The following is a 21,903-nucleotide window of genomic DNA, read 5'->3' as shown; positions in this document are numbered from 1 at the left end:
TTTGATCTCTCCGTTTAGTTTTAACTGTGAAATCAATAATTCATTTCCTGTAATGATTCTATACCAGGCTTCCTATACTAGTTAACCATGACCTTACTTTACAAACATAAGCTATATTCATTTTTAGTCAACCCTCTAACATGCATATCAATAATTGTATACAAATAAAAATTTTCTATGACTCAAAGTTTTTTTTTTTTTTTAGAAATGCCTATAAACTTCAAATATATTAGATAAGTACTACATATGTGACTTTAAGTAATCTGATTTACAAGTGATTTTTTCATAAAATTAAAAGAAAAAAAAAAGTAATTAAGAGCAACCCCAATAAGGGGGTTGTGCGCATGTTTTGAGAAAAAAATGACAAGGTGGAGGAGAGAGGAAAAATGAGAGAGATGAGAGGGTGTCTCTTGCAAAGATCCAAGATTTTGCAGAAAAATAGGACCCACATCAAAGAAATTTCATCGTGTCTGCCTCGTGTGAAAGCCAAATTTGTGCCCAATGGGCATGTGCATTGCACGCGCCCACTAGATACGTAAACGGCTCAGTTTACATCTTTTCTTTTAAAATTAGATTTGTTTTTATTATATTTTTTCTTTTTCCTCTTATATTCTTTTTTCTAATCACGCTTTTAAAAATTACACCAAAATCCTAACTATTGAAAATGCCCAAGTAAAAGAATTTGTATTAGACATGCAATGATAGTAGTCCTAGTCTAATAACTAAGAGACAGCGACAAAATGATTCCAGCTGTCCAGCTGGCAGTGGATGAGGAGAGTAAATTAAGGATGTCTGACATAGTGACTCAGCAAGCATCCCTTATCCATAACTTTTGGACACGTGGGCCCACTCAAATGGATAAGTCCAAACTAGGCCCAATAGAAATAGCCTTCTAGATCCAATTCCACGCCGACACCGCATCACATCCAACTGTCTCTTCGCAACTATAAATACTCCCCATTAGTTGAACCGTCTGCTATCCAGATTACACTTTTATCCACAACAGCGAAATTTCAACGATCCAATTCATAATGGCTTCCACATCTGCTTCGTTTCTTCTCTCTTCTCCGTTCGTCGGTTCCGCGATTTCCGCGGCGGAGGTTGCTCGGCCGAGGTGCGTCAGTTTCCGACGGCCGGTTTCCGTCTCCGCCTCCTGCGCGACGGCCGAGAGGACCGCGCAGACTCCGCAGAGTTCGCTATACGACGTTCTAGGGATTCGGACGGGCGCCTCGGGCCAGGAAATCAAAGCGGCGTACCGGAGATTGGCTAGGGTTTTGCACCCCGACGTGGCGTCCGGCAGCGTAATGCGGGAGTCGGCGGCGGCGGCGGCGTCGCCGGCGGAGGATTTCATCAGAGTTCACGCGGCGTACTCCACTCTCTCCGATCCGGAAAAGCGCGCCAATTACGACCGCTCGCTCCTCCGATCTCGGCATCCTGCTGCCTCGGTGAGAGGATACTCCGGCCGCAGATCTGCTCTTAGAAAATGGGAGACAGATCAATGCTGGTAGCTCCGGCGCCGCCGCAGATCGCGGAAATTCATGTTCTTCTTCTTTGATAGGTGCAGATCTCAACACTTTGTACAGAATCGACTCGAATTTGAGATTCGAGTTTGTAGCTAGGTTTGATGCTAAAGTTCATTGTGATTTACATTCAGACGCTTATTTTTGAAGTCTGAATCCGTATCATGAATGAAACAAAAGAAGTTTCTAATTTCTGCGGATTGTTTTGACTTCTGAACTGCGTAATCTGAAACGTCACAACAATATTTGACTTCACAGAAATTCAAACACTTGTCTAGAACTAATTGGATAATCAACAAAATCAGACTCTTCTGTAACGTTTGGCACCTCTTCCGGGTCGCGCTGCATTTTTTTGAATTAAAGTATCTCTTTTAATATGAGCATACCGATGTTGAGATTTCTTCAGTTAATAGTCAGAATTGAGACTGGTCATGACAAATAGCGATAAACTTTCTTGGAAACATTCTTTGCACGCTATAAACTTTTCTGAAAGAGTGACAAAGCTTTAACCCGAAACACAAAAATTCATAACATAAGAAACAACTATTAAGGATTGATATTCAGAATTTCAATCCTTAGTAATTCATAATACAAGATACAAAATTCATACTTAGATACAAAATTTCATAATACAAGATACAAAATTCACTATATACACCAGGTCCATAGTTCACTGTGAATCCGGTCCAATGGTATAAGGATTGATATTCAGATATCTCCATCAATATTTTTAAAAGGTAAAAAACATGTTTGATCAAATTGGTTCAAAGCCTAACCTGAGTAATAAGTTGCTAAGCTATGATATAATCAAATTGGGGCTCCAATCATGCTATACACCCAATTTTGAGACCCACCCTCACTGGGTTGCTACGTGTGATCCAAACAAACTGGGCCTTGAGTCAAGCAAAAGCCCAAATTTGAAGCCCAACATCATCTCTCCAGCCCATATCAACTCTGTAATTACCATATAAGCATTTTGTTTACGAGTGTGAGGCTCATAAGAAAAACGACATTGGTAAAATGGGCTTTAGTTGTGTTGTCTGGGATGAGAATGGCTCTTTAGAGGTAATGTTTTGGGCTGAGTTCACTTTCAATTTGGATCAGATCAAAGTGGATTCGAGTTCTCATAAATAAAATGTTTAATTTAATATATTATACACTCAAAACGAATAATGAATAAATGAGAAATTAATTTTCAATCATTATTATACTGTGAATCATGATATATAAATTCATTTTTAGTATACTGTAAGTTCATTATATTAGTAAGTTTATTATATTTTTGATATATGTTCATTTTTACTGTATTACATAAAAATGAACTTGTAAAACGTTAAAAGTAAACTTACAATATACTAAAAATGAACTTGTATCAGCTCTTACCTTAACTTGCAATATGGATCATGGTTCCCTATATAATTTGCCAAATTGGTTTTGGTGGTCCAATCACATTCCAAACATAAACAATAATACAGTGCAGAATTCATGATTACTTTGTCTTGTTAGCTGATTGCAGACATACATAATTAATTTACATTTATCAATTTATTCATGTTGTTTCGGGTCTAATCGTAAAACTAAGGTGGCATTGAAAATTTTAGGTATGTGACGTATCACTTTTAATCTCAACTACTTTCAAAATCGTATCAAATTGTGAATCTCTATGTTGATTATAGAGTGGTGTTTTCTTCCTCCTCGATCTTGTCCTTTTCAAGTGTTTGTTCTCTAACAGATCACAAGGATTGTGGGGGTGACATTTGCTTCAATTCTCACCATTAGTTTTTATCTCTCTGTGTGTATTGGCCATTGGTCTCACTTCTTTGCAACAAGAGAGCTGATGAAAGACATGGCCCATGGGACATGAACTCTTTTGTCTTGGTCGAAAACTAACAATAGAAATTGCTTGAAATTCAATGTGTTCTGAATCATGCAAATACAACATTATATTATTGTTACTTGCAGTGTATGCCACCAGGCCACTAGTGACGTTATTTGTATTGAGGTTAATATTACCAATTGATATATAAGATAACGATTTTAAAATCGTTGTCTTTGAGCGTGACTTACACCAACACCATGTTTAACTAACAATCGTTTATAGACAGGTGCGGCCCTGCAGAGTCAGGATTTATTGGTGAATAACAAAAGAGAGGATTGAGCCGCCACTGCTCGTAGCCTGAGTTCACCGCGGTTGCCATCATCAACTGAGGAAACGAAATAGAGGATTTAGCTACCATTTAACTATAATATTTAGAGTTTTTGTTGTGGTGAAGATTGATAGATGAATCCTCTCCAATAAAGAATAATTCATTAAAAAAATCCAAAGATTTAAAGAATAAAAAAGAAATGAAAAATTATCTATAGACTTCAGCTTGAAAATTGAAGAGAAATTACTTGTGTATCTGCTATCTGCCTGTTAGGTTTGGATGGTTTGAGTATAAAATTTACTCTAGAAACTTTCTTGAAGGGAAAAATATTTTGGTAAGGAAGGCCACAAAATAACTATTATAATACTATAATTTTTTTTTTTTTTTTTTTGGGGAGGTCAAGGCCCCTACTGGCTGCTGCTCTATACTAATAAAAAAAATAAAATTTAGGGGATAAGCTAAGGTCCCTTGCAACTCTCAAAGTGGCTCCACCCCGGTCTATAAACAATGATTTTTAACCGTTGTCTTTAATATAAAAGACAACGATTTTTTTAGCGAGACTTATAACAACAATTAATGGACAAAATTCGTCTATAAATATCATGTATAAAAGGGACAAATTTCGACTAAATTAAATAAAACACTATAGTTCTACGATTCATCCCGAGTGACCTATATATTTTCTTCTCATTGCATTGTCTTTACAATCTCATTTGTTACTATTATGAATAAACACCAAAACACTCATTCATGCATGAAATAGGTGAATGTGAAAAACAAAAAGGACTGACGGCATGCACGTTTCATACTTTTCCGGTTTTGCTGATGCTTACCGTCAAGAAAATTTTCTGTAATCGACAAAAAAAAAAAACCAAACCCTCAGCCATGCATCTTTTTCACAGTCATATGAGTCAGCATTAGCATATTTTCTTGTTCGAGTTTCAACATTAATGGCTAAACAACCAAGATTGAGTGCTAGGTTTTACTTTTAAAAATGTCGGACTTTTTCTCTTCATCGGCGGCGGCGTAGAATTCTGCGACGGAATTGAATCAACCACGTTCCTGACTGAGAGGTTGTTTTCACGTTTACGTTGGATAATCTAAACTTTTGTTAGTTTTTTTTTTTTCATGTGAAAAAAGCAAAAACAAAAAACCAGAGAGTTGGTGTTGTTGGGTAAATGGATGAATGGAGTCTTGTCAGATGTCATTATCTGGAGAATAGTTAGGCCAGCTGTATAAGTGCGACCATTATCTGGACAACCAACTTTTCTGGGCATTAAATATATAAATGCAGAATTATTTCTTATCTGCTGTGTCACCAAGGTTGAATTGATGAATTCCTTTTATTTTCCCTGTTTGTTTTTCTGTGATCTGTGGATATTTGCAGTTGGATTGCACTGTTCATGCTGGAAAATGGGAGAATGAAGATCTATCAACAATTCATGCGTTCAGGTGGTCGACCATTTGAGTTATCCGCAAGCAACACGTGGTGGACTGTAGTCGCTTATCGGATGACGTAGAGATTCGAACTCAACCCATGACCTTTGATCTGACTCTAATATCAAGTTGAAGATAGTTGGTATTAGAGATGATAGTTGGATTGCATGTTAATGGCTATATGCTTAACAATACTGAATACTGAAGAGATATGATGGTAGTTGGGGTTTGGAGAGGGACAAGGGGATAAGGGTATGGGCAGGTGATGAAAAGGGGGGAAGAACAGATCAGAATAGACATAGATATGTGGTGTATTGTTGAGTGTCTTTTGCGCAGGGAAATCATTGTTAGTTGGTCAAATATGCACCGATAAAGATTTGACACAACCAAAATTTGACACTTCTTTCAGCTTTACTGTACATTAGGTGGCTACTGCTGCAAGTCTTGAACCACTTTGATATATTGACCATTGTGGAGAAAGAATAAAGACCGGTGAAACAGATCGGACCCAAAAGGATTGGGCTTGCCAGGAATCTAAACTCTATTCTTGCCACAATAGCATGCATGTAGGGTGACCAGGAAAACCTGCGACGGTTACTCGAAGGTGTGCACTAGATAAACACGTCTTAAGGGGTTCCTCACATCCTGGCTCAACAGAAGGAACAGAAGATCTTTTTGCTTTGGACATAATTCCACACTCGAGGGCAATGTTGAAAAAATCGCTAGGCGCCCTCTAGGCTCTTAGGGACCGCCTAGGGCACTTAGAGCGCCTAGAACGCCCTGCCGCCTAGCGCGATTTTTGCAACAGTGCTCGAGGGTGTGCACTAAATAAACACATCCTAAGGGGTTCCTCACATCTCGGCTCAACAGAAGGAATAGCGGATCTGCCCGCTTTGGACATAATCTCACACTGTTGTCACTGAGATTCAAACATTGATCTTTGTTGGAAATATAGCATTAAAATGGTTTTTAAGTGGCTATTTTGTGGTACAATTATCTGTGAGGTCCACTTCCGATTTGGGTCGGGTCAAAGTGGATTCGGGTTCTTCGTAGTGAGACGAAGAGATTGATATATTGTACGCTCAAAACGGATAATGGGTGAATGAGATATTGATTCTCAAAGTAGACCCATTGAGTTGGAAAAATGAAGGGAAAAGTGAGCTTTGTCCCACATTGGTTTGGGAAGAGGATTTGACCCCCCTTTTATACAAGAGCTCTTTTAGAGCTTGTAGAATCGTATAGCATAGAGGCTCTCTCGTGCGGGGGAGAGGGGGGGGTGCAAATCAAATTTCAACTAGAGATGCGGAAATTGGCTGGCTTGGGGTCGAAACAAAGCCTGTCTAGTTTCATGGCCATCCATCCCTATATAAGAAGGCAACGAAAGGAGTAGAAGCACAAAAATTTCGTGTCCCTATATAAGAAGGCAGAAAACAAGCACAAAAACTCTACACGAAATTTTTGTGCTTCTACTCCTTTCTTTGCCTAATTGTGTTCAAGGCTGTTGCTCTAGTTCGCCGGGTTCGCTCGTTTTGTGCTTCTACTCCTTTCTTTGCCTAATTGTGTTCAAGGCTGTTGCTCTAGTTCGCCGGGTTCGCTCGTTTGGGTGCTACGTCGAACTGTAGCGCGTTTTATCCTGGGAAACCTAGGTCACGGCGCTCCTAGCACTTTTGGGAGGTGGCAAATAAGATTTTAAGGAAAGAGTGGTCTCTTGACTCACGCTAAAAACACGAGCCAATCTTTCCTTCTTTCGATTTTGGATTATGCTTCTAAGCAAAAATCCTCCTTTTATGTTATAGTTTGGTTAGAATTATAATCTGTGTATTATAAATTCCATTTGGTTGATATGTATATATCTTCTCCGTAGATATTCATGCATATAACCATGGTGGTCTGATTTATATATATATATATATTTGTGTGTGTGTGTGTGTATATATATATATATATTTCAGATATAATATATCGAATAATATTTTATATACTTCGTGTGTGTATATATAAATATTATTTTACGATATTAAATCGCTTTTTGGTTCATTATCACCAACAATCTTTTCTCCCAAATAGTGCCTACTGAATTGAGTTAGTCCATATGAAATAAAATGGAAATCCATTTTAGTACCAAAGAGAGATATTCAATTATTCATCCCTAGCAACAGAATCTAACGATTATAATTAATGGAGTCAATACAAACTAAACAAATGAATATGATGACTAAATAACTTGCTATGAATAATTTAATATACCAAAACTTATTGAACTATACCCAATAAGATACAAATATCCATTAAAACTCAACACCATATGCTACTATATATGTTGTCCGATAGATACAATTGGACTCGACCAACTGAATTTATACTTTATTTATAGTATATATACCTATGTCTGTTTATCCATTGAAGTCAACCACGTTTTGAATGTGATTCCAAACACAAATATATTACAACATCGTACCTTCTTATGATCTTCGTATAAGATAAGGTGTTGACCAGCCAGGTGAAACACAGTTTCCAGAAGCTCAACGCAAGTGGAAGATCAGATGATCAACTTTACCTAAGTGCATGGCTGCTGGGTCAAAACTATATGGATAATGTGGACTGCACCATATATTATTATATAGTAAAACTAAAAAAAAACATTATATTGACTGAGGTCTAAAACGACAACTTGGTTTTCGTGTGGCGTTTGTATTAATTTTAACGTGTTTTACTCAACTATGTCGGCGGCTCCACCCACCCGGCGGCCATTGGACAACTCTGTCCACGAAGTGGCCCGATCTTTCTCTGTCCGTTTAATGATTCAGGAGCTGGCCCAAAAGAAATTGTCACTTGTGAGAATCGAATCTGAATTATTTCAAAATTCTTCTTCATAAAGAAAGCCCATTTATCACTTGAGCTCTCATGTTGGGTTAGCACTGGACAACGTTGTTTCATGTTAGGTTTCTTAGCTCTTTGCACTCGTCAGAATTGGACAACGCTAGATTGGTTCAACAGCCAATTATAAGTGAAGACAAGAATGCCGTATAACTTAGGCAAAAATTCATTGGATCATCAATAATTTCTGGAATTTTGAAGATAATGAAACAAATATCTAACCAAACGTTGAAACCTTAAGAACAAGAAACCCAACATCAACACGCTAAAGTGCAAGATATTTATTTCCCTGTTTTATATCAATATCCTGCGACCAAGGGTATTAAATGTTTGAAAAATTGCACTTTTACTCTTTTAAGATATTTCTATTTTCTGTTCTTCAATTATTCAGAAAATTCAAGAAATTTTTCAGTTAGTAAATAGACCGTAAGGCTTTTCTATTACTACGTATAATTTACATCTAATATGTACATTATTACATAATAGTGAGTTTACTCAATACATTTTTGAGTAGTGATTGTCGATTTTCTTATCATTCAAAAAAAATGTGGTCTCTTATTTGCCTTTTGAATTATAGATATGATACTTCTACTTATGGAGCGACTAAGGCCCTGTTTGGTAAATTATTGGCTTATCAGTCAATTTTGGCTTATTTGATCACTATTAATTATTTGATTTGGTTAAAAAAATTAATATAAGTGTTTAGTTAATTAGCTTTTTGCAACTTCAAAATGCTAAAATTCATAAAGTTACTCCAATCAATTTTTTCAATTAGCTTATTCAGAAAAGAAATTATACTAAACAGCTATCAGCTCATAACTAATTTATCAAACACTTTTATACAATCAGTTAATGTTATCAATTAGTTATATCATCTAATTAACTCACTCAGCTAAAAGCTAACAACAAGTCGGAAAATTTGAGTTATCAAAAAAAATTTTAAAAGTCGAATTTAAATTTAATCAGAATAATTAAGTAACAAAAGATGCAATTAGATCTTAAATGTATAGACTTCACTGTATACATATATAACTTAATTTTAAATTAAATTTTCGCTTCGAGATATTTCCTTGTCTAGTTTCAATGTTTTCAGACAGATTTCTTTCTTTCTTTAATTTCTTTTGTCTTTATAAAAAGCAGGCTAGCTAGTGTGACATTAGGATGTAGTATGAACCGTAGATTCATGTTGAAGCAAAGACAGCCCAAAAGGTTATGTGAATCTTGCTGGGTGTTATCTCTTATCGCCAAAACCGTGGATAAAGTGAAGTGTAGTCATGTTGGAGTTGAAAGGTATCAATCTTGACGATAGTTGCAATTTGGAATGCTGATGAAAAAGGTTTTGCATGAGGGATGACACTAACCTAGTACTAAGACTATGCACCTAGCTCCCATGACAATGGTTCAGCAGCTAAAAAGTTGTATTTAAGTGTTTGGAAATCCGAAAAATGACTTCTGGAAGTCATTTTTCGGATTTTTGGTGTTTGGCTACACCTGAAAAATCCAGTCAACGGAATTCCGTTGACTGGGGAAAATGAGGCCAATTTGGCGGAAAACGACTTCCGCCCAAAATTTGGGCGGAAGTCGTTTTCCGCCTTTTTTTTTTTTTTTTTTTTTTTTTAATTCTATGGTTTCCGGCGGAACTGGGTTCCGCCAGAAACCATAGCCTATGGTTTCTGGCGGAACCCAGTTCCGCCGGAAGCCATAATTTTTTTTTTTTTTGTTTTTGTTTCAAAGATTTAAAATAAATTTTTAATTTAGAATAAAATAATTAAAATATTTAATTATACCATTCTACTCTCATTTTCCAAAAAATGAACCAAACATACCAAAACAGTTTTCCAAATGCAACCAAACACTGGAAACGGAAAATGTTTTCCGGAAAATGACTCATTTTCCAGAAACCATTTTCCAGAAGTCATTTTCCTGCTTTCCAAACGGACCCATAGGACTGGAATTGGATTGAGCTCCTTATATATTAATGGAATAAATTAACTCGGGTGACCTGAATTAATTAAATAAATTATTAAAAAATAAATAATAAAGAAAAAGTGTTTATAAAGATTTATGTCTCAACGAGCTTTGACCAGTTGAGGTTGAGCATCGAGCTCGACCTTTGTAGCCGAGGCCGAGTGCTGAGCTTCGCCCTTGGCAGCTTGGGCCGAGCGCTGGGCTTGGTCTCGGGGCTCCAAGGGGCAAACTATATCATGCACACCCTGGTTCAAAAACGACGTCGTTTTTATAAGCTGGTGGGGAGTTGACGCGACGGACACCATTCCGTGCGTCAAACCGTTACAATTTTACTTAGCTTGTTGTGTTTATGTGTATTATGTTCAGAGTTTATGTGTATTATGTTAAGAGTTTATATGTATTATGTTAAAGGTTTATGTGTATTATGTTAAGAGTTTATGTGTATTCTACTATACAATTCTGTACATAAGAAACATGAAATTTTTTAGGGAACACACTGCATTGTGCGTCCTGATGCACGATATAAGAATTGGCTCCAAGGTCCGTTGGACTTGCCATGCTCCGCCTTATCGGGTCGGTTCGTCCCGAACCCATTTCTAATATATCCATTATCATATATAAAAGTGTACAATTTAATGTTGAATCTTGAAGCTGGACATGTTTGATTGGCCTCTCATGGACATTAGAGCCAAGTTCATTCAGTTTAGAGATTAGTCTGGTGAAATTGAGATGTACTGTTATTAAAAAAATAAAAAAGTATTAGGAATATATTATTCAATCAATTATAGAGTTGGTCTAGCTAGATAGGGTTGCAATTTGAGACTTCTAACAACTAATAATAAACAACTACCTACTCGTAATAAATAAGCTAGGGAAAAGATAGATGCTAATTTTTGCAATAAAATTATTCCTGGGCATTTCTTTTCTAATCGATGTGACAATTACTTTGTCAAATAGTATGCGTTTATGATAAATAAATGTTCATTAGTTTTTCACTTTTGTACAATTATGTCACGTTTATAAATAAAATAAAAAATAAAAAATAAAAAATTGTACAATAATGTGAGGTTTAGGCTTAAATAAATTACTGATACTGTTCAAAAATATTTATTTGGTAAACCTTACACCTATGTAATAACTTATATAAACCATACATGAAAAGTAAATTGTACTAAAAATTAAAAATCATATGCAACAAACTCAATTACAAGCGTGTTAACAATAATTAAACTCGTTACCTTTTTTACATTTATTTTCTTGTATAATTTTATCACATTAATCAATGTGACAAATTGCACGTTCATTATGTCAATATTCAATAACATTTTGATTTTTTTTTTTTTTTGTTCATCTAGCAACATCTACAAAGCAATAAATAGTAAATCCAAAAAATCTTTTGGAACATATAAGTCAATGAATTTGACATAGAAAGTATTAAACACAATTAACATCTCGCCGCAAAAAGCCAAATAATTTGCGGTGCCTAAAATCAATTACAGCAATATTTCAAAATAGCATTTATCACATTTGAAAAGATTTGGAGTTGTTAGTCGGAATACACGTTCCGATTTATAAAAGAAATTCCAACTATTACATAAAAGATGTGTACCAACAAAGGATCACACCACAAATAAGTAAATCAATATCAATTCAAATAAAGAAATCGAATTTCAAACGGGTCCTTGATACACGTGTATATGAGTAATGTTAGATACACTTTCTAATTGGAAAGTAAATGTAATTTTTAATTAATGGTCAATTATTAATTCATGGACACCCAATGAATAGAAGCCACATCATTATGTTACCTCATGATGTAGCTTATATGTCCGCATGAACAACTCAGTTAGTCATAGGGTTGAAGTTTAGGAAGAATGACCAGAGATCGAGTTTCACCAGCGCTAGTGTGGGAACAACCTCTCAAAGTGAGGGGACTTCTTGTGAGGCAGTAAGCAAAAATTTGGCCTGTGTGGGTCAACTCAGTTACCATGTTTTAGATCCTCCCAGATACTCTGTCGAGTCAGGATGACATTCTGATTTGTTAAGTTTTAACAAAATTTTTAGGTGTCAACTAGGAGAGAAGGAGGGAGGCAAAAACAAAAACAAAAAAAAAAAAAAAAACAAAAAAAACAAAAAACAAAAAAGAAGAAAGAAAAGAGTTGTGTGGTTCAACTGAGTTACCATGCTTTATATCCTTTCAGATACTCTGTCGGACCGGGGTGGCATTTTGATTTGTTAAGTTTGTAGCACAAATTTTTAGGTGTCAACTAGAAAGAAAGAAAAGAGTTGTCATGAAAAAAAAGCTATTGTTAACGCGCCCAGCGTGCATGCGTCCGGCTGAGCACTTCTGTGCACTTCACGCGAAGAAAAGGTAATTTTTTTGGTGGTGCCTACTCAAGGAGAAAAAGACCTTGGTCTTCCGTGCAAGAACCAAAACACTCTCCCCCATCTCCCTCTCTCCTGCACATAAGCATTACAACTTCAAAAACCACCGTGGTTGTCCTAAAAATAGCATTTAGTTACCAATTAGATGTTGTCATATCAAGAGGCATGAATTTTAGAAAAAAAATGAGGGATATATATATATATATATATATATATATATATATATATTAAGGAGTAGGTGCGGTAATAGGCTTCAGGTAAAAGATGGGGTTTAATCTCGACCCTTGATCTAATCAAAATTAACAGTCCAGATTAAAGAAAACTTTAAAAAAAAAATATTGCGGTGGCAATGTGGTCATTTTCCGTATTGTTGAAAGTTAATGTGCGTAGCTTCTGTGTTTAATGTGTACCGAGTTTATACTTAAGATACGTGGATTTCTGTGCTTAGGTGTATTAGCTCTTCAGTTGGGGGTGGGAAAGTCAGAGTCGAAAAGAGGATTCCTCACTTCTTTCTCTCATTCAAAACCGTGCATGAGACTTTCATCTCACACGGCTCATAAGTGATAAAAGAAAGAAGATGGGTTCTTCTTTCTTTTTTGATTACCTTCCTCGCGTATGTATAAGATCGAATCCATTCGATTTCTAAAAAGGATTACTAATCCTGAACTTTTCGAGGAATCCTTCATCAGTGGTTGTGAATGACTGATTTTTTCAATCTTTTCGACCTTGGTTCTGTAGGAGCAAGTCAGAAAGATTGAGAAATAAATCCATCTGATTTCATTCGTTCTCAATAGCCCCGAGATGATCATCTTAGGGTGATCCTTTTGTCGACGGATGCTCGAGAACTTAAAGTGTGGTTTTTCTTGAAACTTAAGTGCGTTAATCTAAAGCTTTAAGTGCTTCTTTCCATAACTTAGGCTGTGTCCTTTTTACTATTTAAGGTGCGTAACTTTTGTGTTTAAAGGTGCCTCAGTTATTTAGTAGTCTTACTTTCAAGTTTGTCTAACCAAAAATTAGAATAATTTACAAAAATATCATTGCATTGATGAATGATAATTTTATGTACAGGTGAGATTATATATATATATATATATATATATATATATATATATATAATAACAATCAGGTGTCTGAAAAATCTTCAATCAATCATGAAAGAATCAAGGCAAGTGAATGCATTGTTTCTACATCAATAAACAGATTTTTTTTTAATTTTAGTGTCTGCCGAATCTGACCCGACCGCCATTACTGCAGCGAAAGATGCATATAGAGAGATAGATATATATATATATATATAAAACTCTCCCACTTGCACTTCCTCTCTCTCTACAAGATACTGTAAAAAAAGGCAAAAGCGCCGGCTAGCCTTTTACAGAGCTTTGTTCTCTGGGCAATTGGGCCCCATCCACGCAAGTATGAACGTTACTTCGACCAACTTTTTCGCCTATATATATAAACAATTCCCATTCCTTATACCCCAAAAATCCTTACCTCTCTTAATTCACATTTTCAGCATTGAAGAGAAGAAGATCAATTTGGTGTTTTTCTGCTCATTTCTTCTTCTTCTTCTCTGAAAATGGCACAGATGCGGTTCTGGGCTCTTGCTCTGTTTCTAGCCTCCGGAGATCTGTTGTTTTCAGGTGAGGATTGGACCGGAGACGAGAATTAGCGACATTGTGATCTTAATTTGACTTATTCAAGTTATGAAAATCAATAATTGAATTTGAAGTTTTGTGGTTACTAGGTTAAAATCCACGACTAATTTGGCTTGAATTTATGTGTTTGCTGAATGTTGTTTGGTGTTTTTGATTGATTGTAGTGGTGAATTCGTCGGCGACTTTTACGATGATAAACAAGTGTGAGCAAACGATTTGGCCGGGCATTTTGTCGAACGCCGGAGTTGCGCCGTTAGATACCACCGGGTTTGCTTTACAGGCGGGCGAGTCGAGGACGATTAATGTGCCATCGAGTTGGGGAGGTCGATTCTGGGGGAGGACGCACTGTTCGCAGGACTCCACCGGGAAATTCACGTGCGTGACGGGCGATTGCGGCTCCGGTCAGGTGGAATGCGCCGGCGGGAACGCGGCGCCGCCTGCTACGCTGGCGGAGTTCACGCTGGACGGGCACGGCGGGATGGATTTCTACGACGTGAGCTTGGTGGACGGGTACAACCTCCCAATGCTGGTGGTGCCGCAGGGCGGGACGGGCGACAACTGCAGCAGCACGGGGTGCAGGGTGGATGTGAACGGGCTCTGTCCGTCGGCGCTTAAGGTGACGAGCTCCGCCGGGGAGAGCGTCGCCTGCAAGAGCGCATGTATGGCCTTCGGCGACCCGCAGTACTGCTGCAGCGGCGCGTACGGCGCACCCGACACCTGCAAGCCCTCGTCTTACTCGCAGATGTTCAAAACCGCCTGCCCCACCGCCTATAGCTACGCCTACGACGATAAGACCAGCACCTTCACCTGCGCCGGCGCCGACTATACTATCACCTTCTGCCCATCACCCAACACCAGGTACAATCCTTTCTCCAATTCCCTTTTCATAACACTATCTTCTATATTTCTCATCTCATCAAAAATGACATTTTTGTCTATTCATATTTATAATTACAAATCAAATAATCTTTTATAATCTCGTTTCTAGTAAAACAATCTAAGTTGCTCATAGCTGATCAGCTCTGCTCAGAGTAAAATCTTTTTGATTACCAAGCTAACAGCTTGATTAACTTAGTTAAAGTTATCCTTAAAATATTAAATCGTGTTATTTTAAAAAGTGGGTTAAAGTAGATAGTAATTTAAGTCGGTTAAGTATGAGGTCGGGAGTTCGTGTTAAAGAACTCCAACTCTATTGAGGTTAGACTTTTGCTTACTATACATAAGGAGTTTCTTCACTTTAAAAATCGTTGGTGAGACTCGATTTTGAATTATTGTGACTAATTGAGCTGTCCATACAACGTGACAAACAAAAAAATCTTTATGATATGGTTGTTGGAAGGTCATGGAGTGAAAGTCAGATAGTATGGGTGGGAATCTTGGGCATCCACCATGAGTGCACCACCACCTATATTCCTTCATCAAGTCGCAACCAACCTGTTTCTAGTTGGCATATATCTCTTTTCAACACCAATCCAATTTTTTTTTTGTTTGTTTTAAAAACACACCAATCCGAATATAGTCCCCACTCTTCCATATTTAGCCCTTCATTTTTGCGTGTTGAATTGCCCATTTGCCCATTCTCCACCGACTTATAGTCATCCCATTTTACCCTGTTCACCTCTCATTTAAGAGAGCAACTAGATACCATTAGACCACAAGATCTTTGGTAATAATCTTACAATTTAGAACAATTGATGAACAATAGATAAATATATAATTATAAGAGCGAAAGGTTAAGTATCATAAAATTTGGTATAAATCAATATAATTTATCTTTCTATATATAATTCTATGAGATGAGATAAGAGTTTTTGAGACGAAAGATTAACTTGGTGTGAATAATAAAAATAGCAATGCTACCGCCCACTATGGAATTGCGGGCTACGCTTTTCCCTGCCAAACTGCGTTAATTAAAGCATTAAAAATGCCTCTATTCCGTTAGGCAAAACGGTCGGCGATGATTCCGAGACCGTCTAAAACTGCGTGAAATCTGCATTTTCTTCTGTCCATACCTGTTTTCGTCGTTTTCGAGAAAATAATTTTATTTTGTTAAAAAAATATTGTTTTCGACGTTACTGACGATCATATTAATAACTATATTGCAGCCAAAAATCGTCGAATTCCGGTGCCGGCGACAACGGCGGCGGAAGCGGGAGCGGAACGCCGGCGGGAATCGACAGCACGATGGTGTACGACGGAGCATTGGACGTGAGCAGCGCATATTCAGTCACGTGCGCCCACGTGTTCGGGTCTCATGCCGTTGCCGGTGCCGTCGCTTTCGTAACAGCAATGTGGCGGTTGTGTCAGCTATTCTAACGTCTCTTTTAACCTTTTCTTTTACCGTCCGCGGCCCACTACCGTCAAGATCCGGCCCATATAGCCTGTCGGACTTTTGGTGTTATGTCACGTGTGGACCACATGCCTTTTCCATGGGCCTCGTCACCCGGCCCATGTGACTCGGAATTGAGTCACTAAAAGCTTGACGCGTCACCAACCCCCACTAATTTATTATTAGTGAAATCTCGAGCGATATTCATACAATATATTATTTATTATTAGTGAAACCTCGAGCTATAGTCGTATAATATACTATTATTATTATTATTATTATTATTATTATTATTATTATTATTATTATTATTATTATTATTATTATTATTATTATTATTATTATTATTATTATTAATGTTGAAACCCTGACCAGATTAGGCACACCCAAACCAAATCAGGCTTAGGATACAAAGAGAGAGATTATTTAGTTTGGAATTATTTTTTATTTTTATATATTGTATTATTTAGATAAGATTGGGATTTAGAGGGGATATTCGTTTAGTAGGTTTAGAACATGTTGTGTAAATTATGATATCATTCCAATAATGAAAGAATTATTATTATATCTTTTTAATTTGTTTGTATTCTCAATGTGTCTTTCTCAATTTTTTTTTTTTTTTTTAATTTGTATGAACAAAGAAGCCACTTTGAGAGAAATAAAAATATTTGATGGACAAAGGGGAATCACTAAAAATAATTTAATTTTAATAATAATAATAATAATAATTGAGATGATGATGTTAATCATTTGGATAATGTAAACAAAAAAATGTGTGTCAAAGGGGGTGGATGGTGATGCCCTGCACTTCACTTAACAACATGTCATGTGTTGCCTAAAATAACATTAAATTTGTGGCAATGAATTGAAGTTTGTTTTAGAGTTTTGGGATATGTGTATAATCTAGGGATGAAAATGAAGTTTTAGTTAAAAGTCCATCTCTTATACGAGTTTTTTACACTAAGTCTTTTAAATATGATTTTTTTTTGTATAATATGTAAATTATTAAAGTAAAATAAAATTTATCTGTGGATCATTCAAATAGTGACGGCAGGTTTTTAACTCACCCCTAAAAAATATATGTATTACTCTATAAAGAAAAAAAGAAGAAGAATATTTTATACTATATTCAAGATTATATTTTCTTTTGCTTTAAGGATAAGTCTCTTCCATTTCCTTTCCCTTTTACTCTTCTTCCCTCATCAAATTATTATTACTCAATTCTTTCTTCTCCAATTGCATAGCTTGCAAGAAAGCCAACTTCCATGGTTGTTTATTATGCTTATCCGGTCTACTTTTTTACCCATTTGGCTTGCTTGCTTGCTTTTATAGCAATAGCCTTATAAGGAAATAATGTTATATATATCTAGACACATTTCAAAATAATCAAATAAAGATAATGACGATAAGATTTGAATTTAAATTTACTATTTGGGAAAGTAACGTAATTTTCCGCCAAACTATACCCTAAACACAAAAGTTGAAAGATGGCACTCAATACATGATCCCTTTATTTACAAAAGTTGATTACATGTTATTTTTAGTAATATTTGGTTAATATTAGAGTGATTTATACTTTCTAATAGTATATGGTATTATCTAGTACCATTAGAAATCATTTTCAATAATACCATGGACAATCATTGACTGTACATGGTATTTTTTTGAAAGCATTATGATTGTACTAGATATATAGTTTTATTGGTAATAATTTTACGTTTCTATTAATACCAAGTACGTAAAATCTATGATAGCATTATGTGAAACCATTCGAGATTATATCATGTACAATCATGAATTGTATTGGTATTGTTGGGATTAATGATTTTCAATTATACCAGGTATAATCACGTACTATTAGAAAATATTCTAATATTATATAGTTGTCAGTTGTCATTATATTTTAATAAAAACAACTATCATTCCAGATTTATCAATTTTTTCAAACAAAATAACATATACTCCATCTGTTTCATTTACATGTTATGTTTACTTATTTTTTAATATTTTAAATTTATTTTAAAATTTAATTTCTCATGTTTAATAGTACCTTTAATGTAATTTCTTAATATATAAATTTTATACACTAATAATAAACTTAATATATTATGAAAAAATTAAATTAAAAATAACTTCAGTAAAATTTCATTAACTGAACTAAACATATAAAATTAGATGGAGAGAATATCATTGACTTTTAAAAAAAATTGTTGTTGTTCTTGTTGCAATCATAATGCAAAATACACTGTATATTATAATTATAATTATAATTATAATTATAATTATGAAGGTCCCGTGGATTAGACTTGTTGACAAAGAAAAGTGGCAGGACTATGACCACGTGAAATTTAATTATTGTGATGAGGATTTTGACAAGATTTATACCTCTCTTGTCTCGACCCAACTCAAAAATAAATCTTAAAGTTTTACTTTACTAGCAGCAATAAAGTGCATTGTTCAATTATTCTCTTTATTTTTTATATTACCGACATGATATAAGCATGGTCGTAATTCGATTCCGATTTTGAACCGTAAATTCATGGTTCTAAGAAATAATAAATTAAATCTGAATCAACAGTTCATGTTTGAATTGCGGGTTCAAAACTTTTTTTTTTTTTTTGTAAATCTTATCTAGCATATATATATATATATATATATATATATATATATATATATATATATATATATATATATATATATATATAAAAGACGCTCATATGTGGTCATGTCATTAGGTGTGATCGTGTGGTCGTATCTGTGTCGTTGAATCAGTTTAATCTAACGGCAGTGGTTATTCTGAGGATTTTCGCGCGTTTTGGTAAGTGGGGGTGTTATGGTAATTATAGTGACCATTTATAGCGGGCGGGTTCCAGAATACACCAACAGTGTTGACTGTAACGTTTTCCCTATATTGTTATTATTATTATTAAGTCTATTATTATATAATAACAATAGTAATTTAAGTGGTGCAAATCAATAGGCTGACTAAGTATTAGAACTTAGTCAGCATTAGGTAATTGGTTACCTACATTGATGGGATGTAGGTTATTTAGACCCCTAAGTCCTCTCACTGCTCGGTTGACGTATCATACACCTATCTAGAGTCACTGAGAGAAGTGAGAGAAACATAACTGAAACTTACGCAGATTTTACAGCAGCCCGAGGAACTTCTGCAACGAGTCCCTGGTGATCAAGAATCAAAGCTATGGCTGGAGGTTGGTGATCCGAACTCTTTTCATTAGCCACGTATTTACCGTTTATTACGTGGATTATGTGCTTACATTTGGTATCAAGAGCCAATTTTATCTCTGCCTAGCCTTGTTTAAATTGCACAATTCAGTTTTTTTTTACATATGCTATATTTTCATGTATAATTTAGAATATGTATGCTCTGTGCAATTGTGTTGGGCTGCTGGAAAAATTGTGTGTTCTTTTTCCGCATTTAGTTAAAAAAAAAAAAAAAATTCCAGTTTTTTTTTTCCCCGTAAACCTCTGCGCAATTTCTTCGCCGTTTTTTTTCTTCCCGCTCGCCGGCGAGGGGAGTGCTCGCCGGATTCCGTTCACCGGCGAGGCACACCCCTCTGCTGGCGCAGGCCGACTCCCGTCAAGGACGGCAGTGGTGGCGGCACTGGGTTGCTCCCGATAGTGTCGCCACCAACTGCCTCCTTCAATGGCGCGGTGGTGGCCGGCGGCGGAGACAAGGGTGAGGCGTGGCGGCAGTGACGACCGGTGGCGGTGGTGTTGGAGCCGGGTCCTCCCGGCCTCTCCGCCGCTGCTTCTTTCCGTCTCCGCTTCGGTCCTGCTTCTCCGCTTCGTTTCCTCTGTACGCGATGCGCAGATGAAGGAGATGATGAGACTTGGTTTTTGGGCCGGGTCTGGCCCAATTCGGCCAGACCTAGGCTCCAAAAAAAAAAACAATTTTTTTTTTTTTGGCTTTGGGCTTGCCAGAAATTTGGGCCCAAAATTTTTTTTTTTGGGCTTGCAGGAATTTTTTTTTCTTTTTTCTCTTCATCATATTTAGCTTCTTCTTAAGGGTTTTATTCATATGGTTTTTTTTTTTACCTAAAGTTAATATTAAATTATAATTCTTGATCAAATTATTCTGTCTCAATTTGTTGGAATTTTAATTTAATATTGAATTTCAGTTTAAATTGTATTCAGTATTGCAATTTAATTGTGGAGCATGAGTTATAACATGCATAATCTGAACATATTTTATTGTTTATTGCGTTAATTATTTGATTGTTATAATTATGCATATGTTAGAAAAGCATGTTCTTTAAGTATGCATCTAGTGCCTTTAGGTCTAAATTATATGCCTATTAAGCATGTTATAGTGCCTTTTAGGTGAATTTAGTGCCTTTTTAAGGATAGATTAAGCATGTTAGTTTACTCATTTGGTTATTGCTCCGCTCGTGTCTTTCTAAAGCAATGAAGCACATAAAGTAAATCAATGTTCTAGTTTACCCAAATTTAAGGCCTTATCCACAGGTTTATAACCATATTATAGATCATCCAAACAATTTTACTTCAAATATGAGAATACATGACTTAGGGAAGTTTCTTGGGGAGGTATACTAGTTCTATGGCCCTGGCTTAAATGCCTTGTTGCTACTAGTCCCCTTGCAACGCTACTCTGTCTAAGGAGTTGGTATTTAACCGAGTTTCGTCTCGACCAACTTTCCTGGGAGTATACCTAAAGATTGTCTATCATGTTTTGGTTTAATTTGTTTGCTAGGCTTTAAACTCCCCTTTGCCAAGTGATTACAGTTTTGTAATTAAAGAGTAGCCACAGCATCTTTAATTGCTTAAATTGTATTCAGGTTAACTCACATAAAGAGTTGGCAATATCCTTGTAATTAATTCTATATGATATGGCGAAATTTAGCCCACAGGCAATTTTGTTGTATTTGTAGGATTGATTAGGATGAAATGCCAGACTATGATCATAATTTGCCCACAGGGATTATGTATCGGCATATAGTTTTGGTAGTTTTGTCATCAAGGGTGGAAACACCCAAACCGTACCCTTTCTGGTTTTCACCACTCAGTTTGGTAAATTCATTATGCGTAAAAATTTAGCCCACAGGCAATTTTTATGGCATTTGAGTTTATCTTTTGCATAAGTTTGCATTGGCAAAATATGCACTTTAGTTCATTTATGCCTCGAAAATCAAAACTAACCAATTCATAATTTCCTTTCAGAATTTACCCCAACTAGCTCACCCATCCATGTTCCAATGCTTACTGCTAATAATTATAGCCAATGGAGGGATTCACTCCTGATCTACTTTGGCATGAAAGAGATGGACTATGCTGTTTACAATTCAGAGCCCCCGGCTATAACCGCGACGAGCTCTCAAGAAGCCAAAGACCTTTGGGCTAAGTGGGAACGATCCAATCGCCTGTGCATATTTTTCATTCAGTCTCGGGTTCCTAGTAATATACGTCGCACGGTTGATACACTTAAAACCGCTCAAGGGTGTATTGAGGCCATTGACAAGAAGTATGAAACTTCTGACAAATCCCTAGCAAGCACCTTAATAATGCAGTTCACCTCCCTTCGTTTTTCTCCTGCTGATGGT

General features: G+C 36.1%; 2 protein-coding genes across 2 annotated transcripts; both read left to right on the top strand.

Annotated features, from left to right (window-relative positions):
* The first annotated feature begins 968 nt into the window (after positions 1–968).
* Positions 969–1,717, top strand: LOC109153040 (chaperone protein dnaJ 11, chloroplastic-like). Its single transcript, XM_019300775.1, has one exon. The coding sequence runs from the start codon at positions 1,032–1,034 to the stop codon at positions 1,506–1,508; it is 477 nt and encodes a 158-aa protein (XP_019156320.1). The 5' UTR covers positions 969–1,031; the 3' UTR covers positions 1,509–1,717.
* An 11,949-nt stretch (positions 1,718–13,666) lies between these two features.
* On the top strand, positions 13,667–16,553 carry LOC109153036 (thaumatin-like protein 1b). The gene is made up of 3 exons (XM_019300768.1): positions 13,667–13,974; positions 14,154–14,847; positions 16,095–16,553. Exons 1-3 carry the CDS (start codon positions 13,911–13,913, stop codon positions 16,303–16,305), a joined length of 969 nt encoding a protein of 322 aa, XP_019156313.1. The 5' UTR covers positions 13,667–13,910; the 3' UTR covers positions 16,306–16,553.
* The last annotated feature ends 5,350 nt before the right edge of the window (positions 16,554–21,903 follow it).

This window comes from Ipomoea nil, unplaced genomic scaffold (genome assembly GCF_001879475.1).
Source record: "Ipomoea nil cultivar Tokyo-kokei standard unplaced genomic scaffold, Asagao_1.1 scaffold2480, whole genome shotgun sequence".
Lineage (NCBI taxonomy): Eukaryota > Viridiplantae > Streptophyta > Magnoliopsida > Solanales > Convolvulaceae > Ipomoea > Ipomoea nil.
The sequence above is the reverse complement of the archived record's forward strand: the minus strand, read 5'-3'. Positions and strand labels throughout refer to the sequence as shown.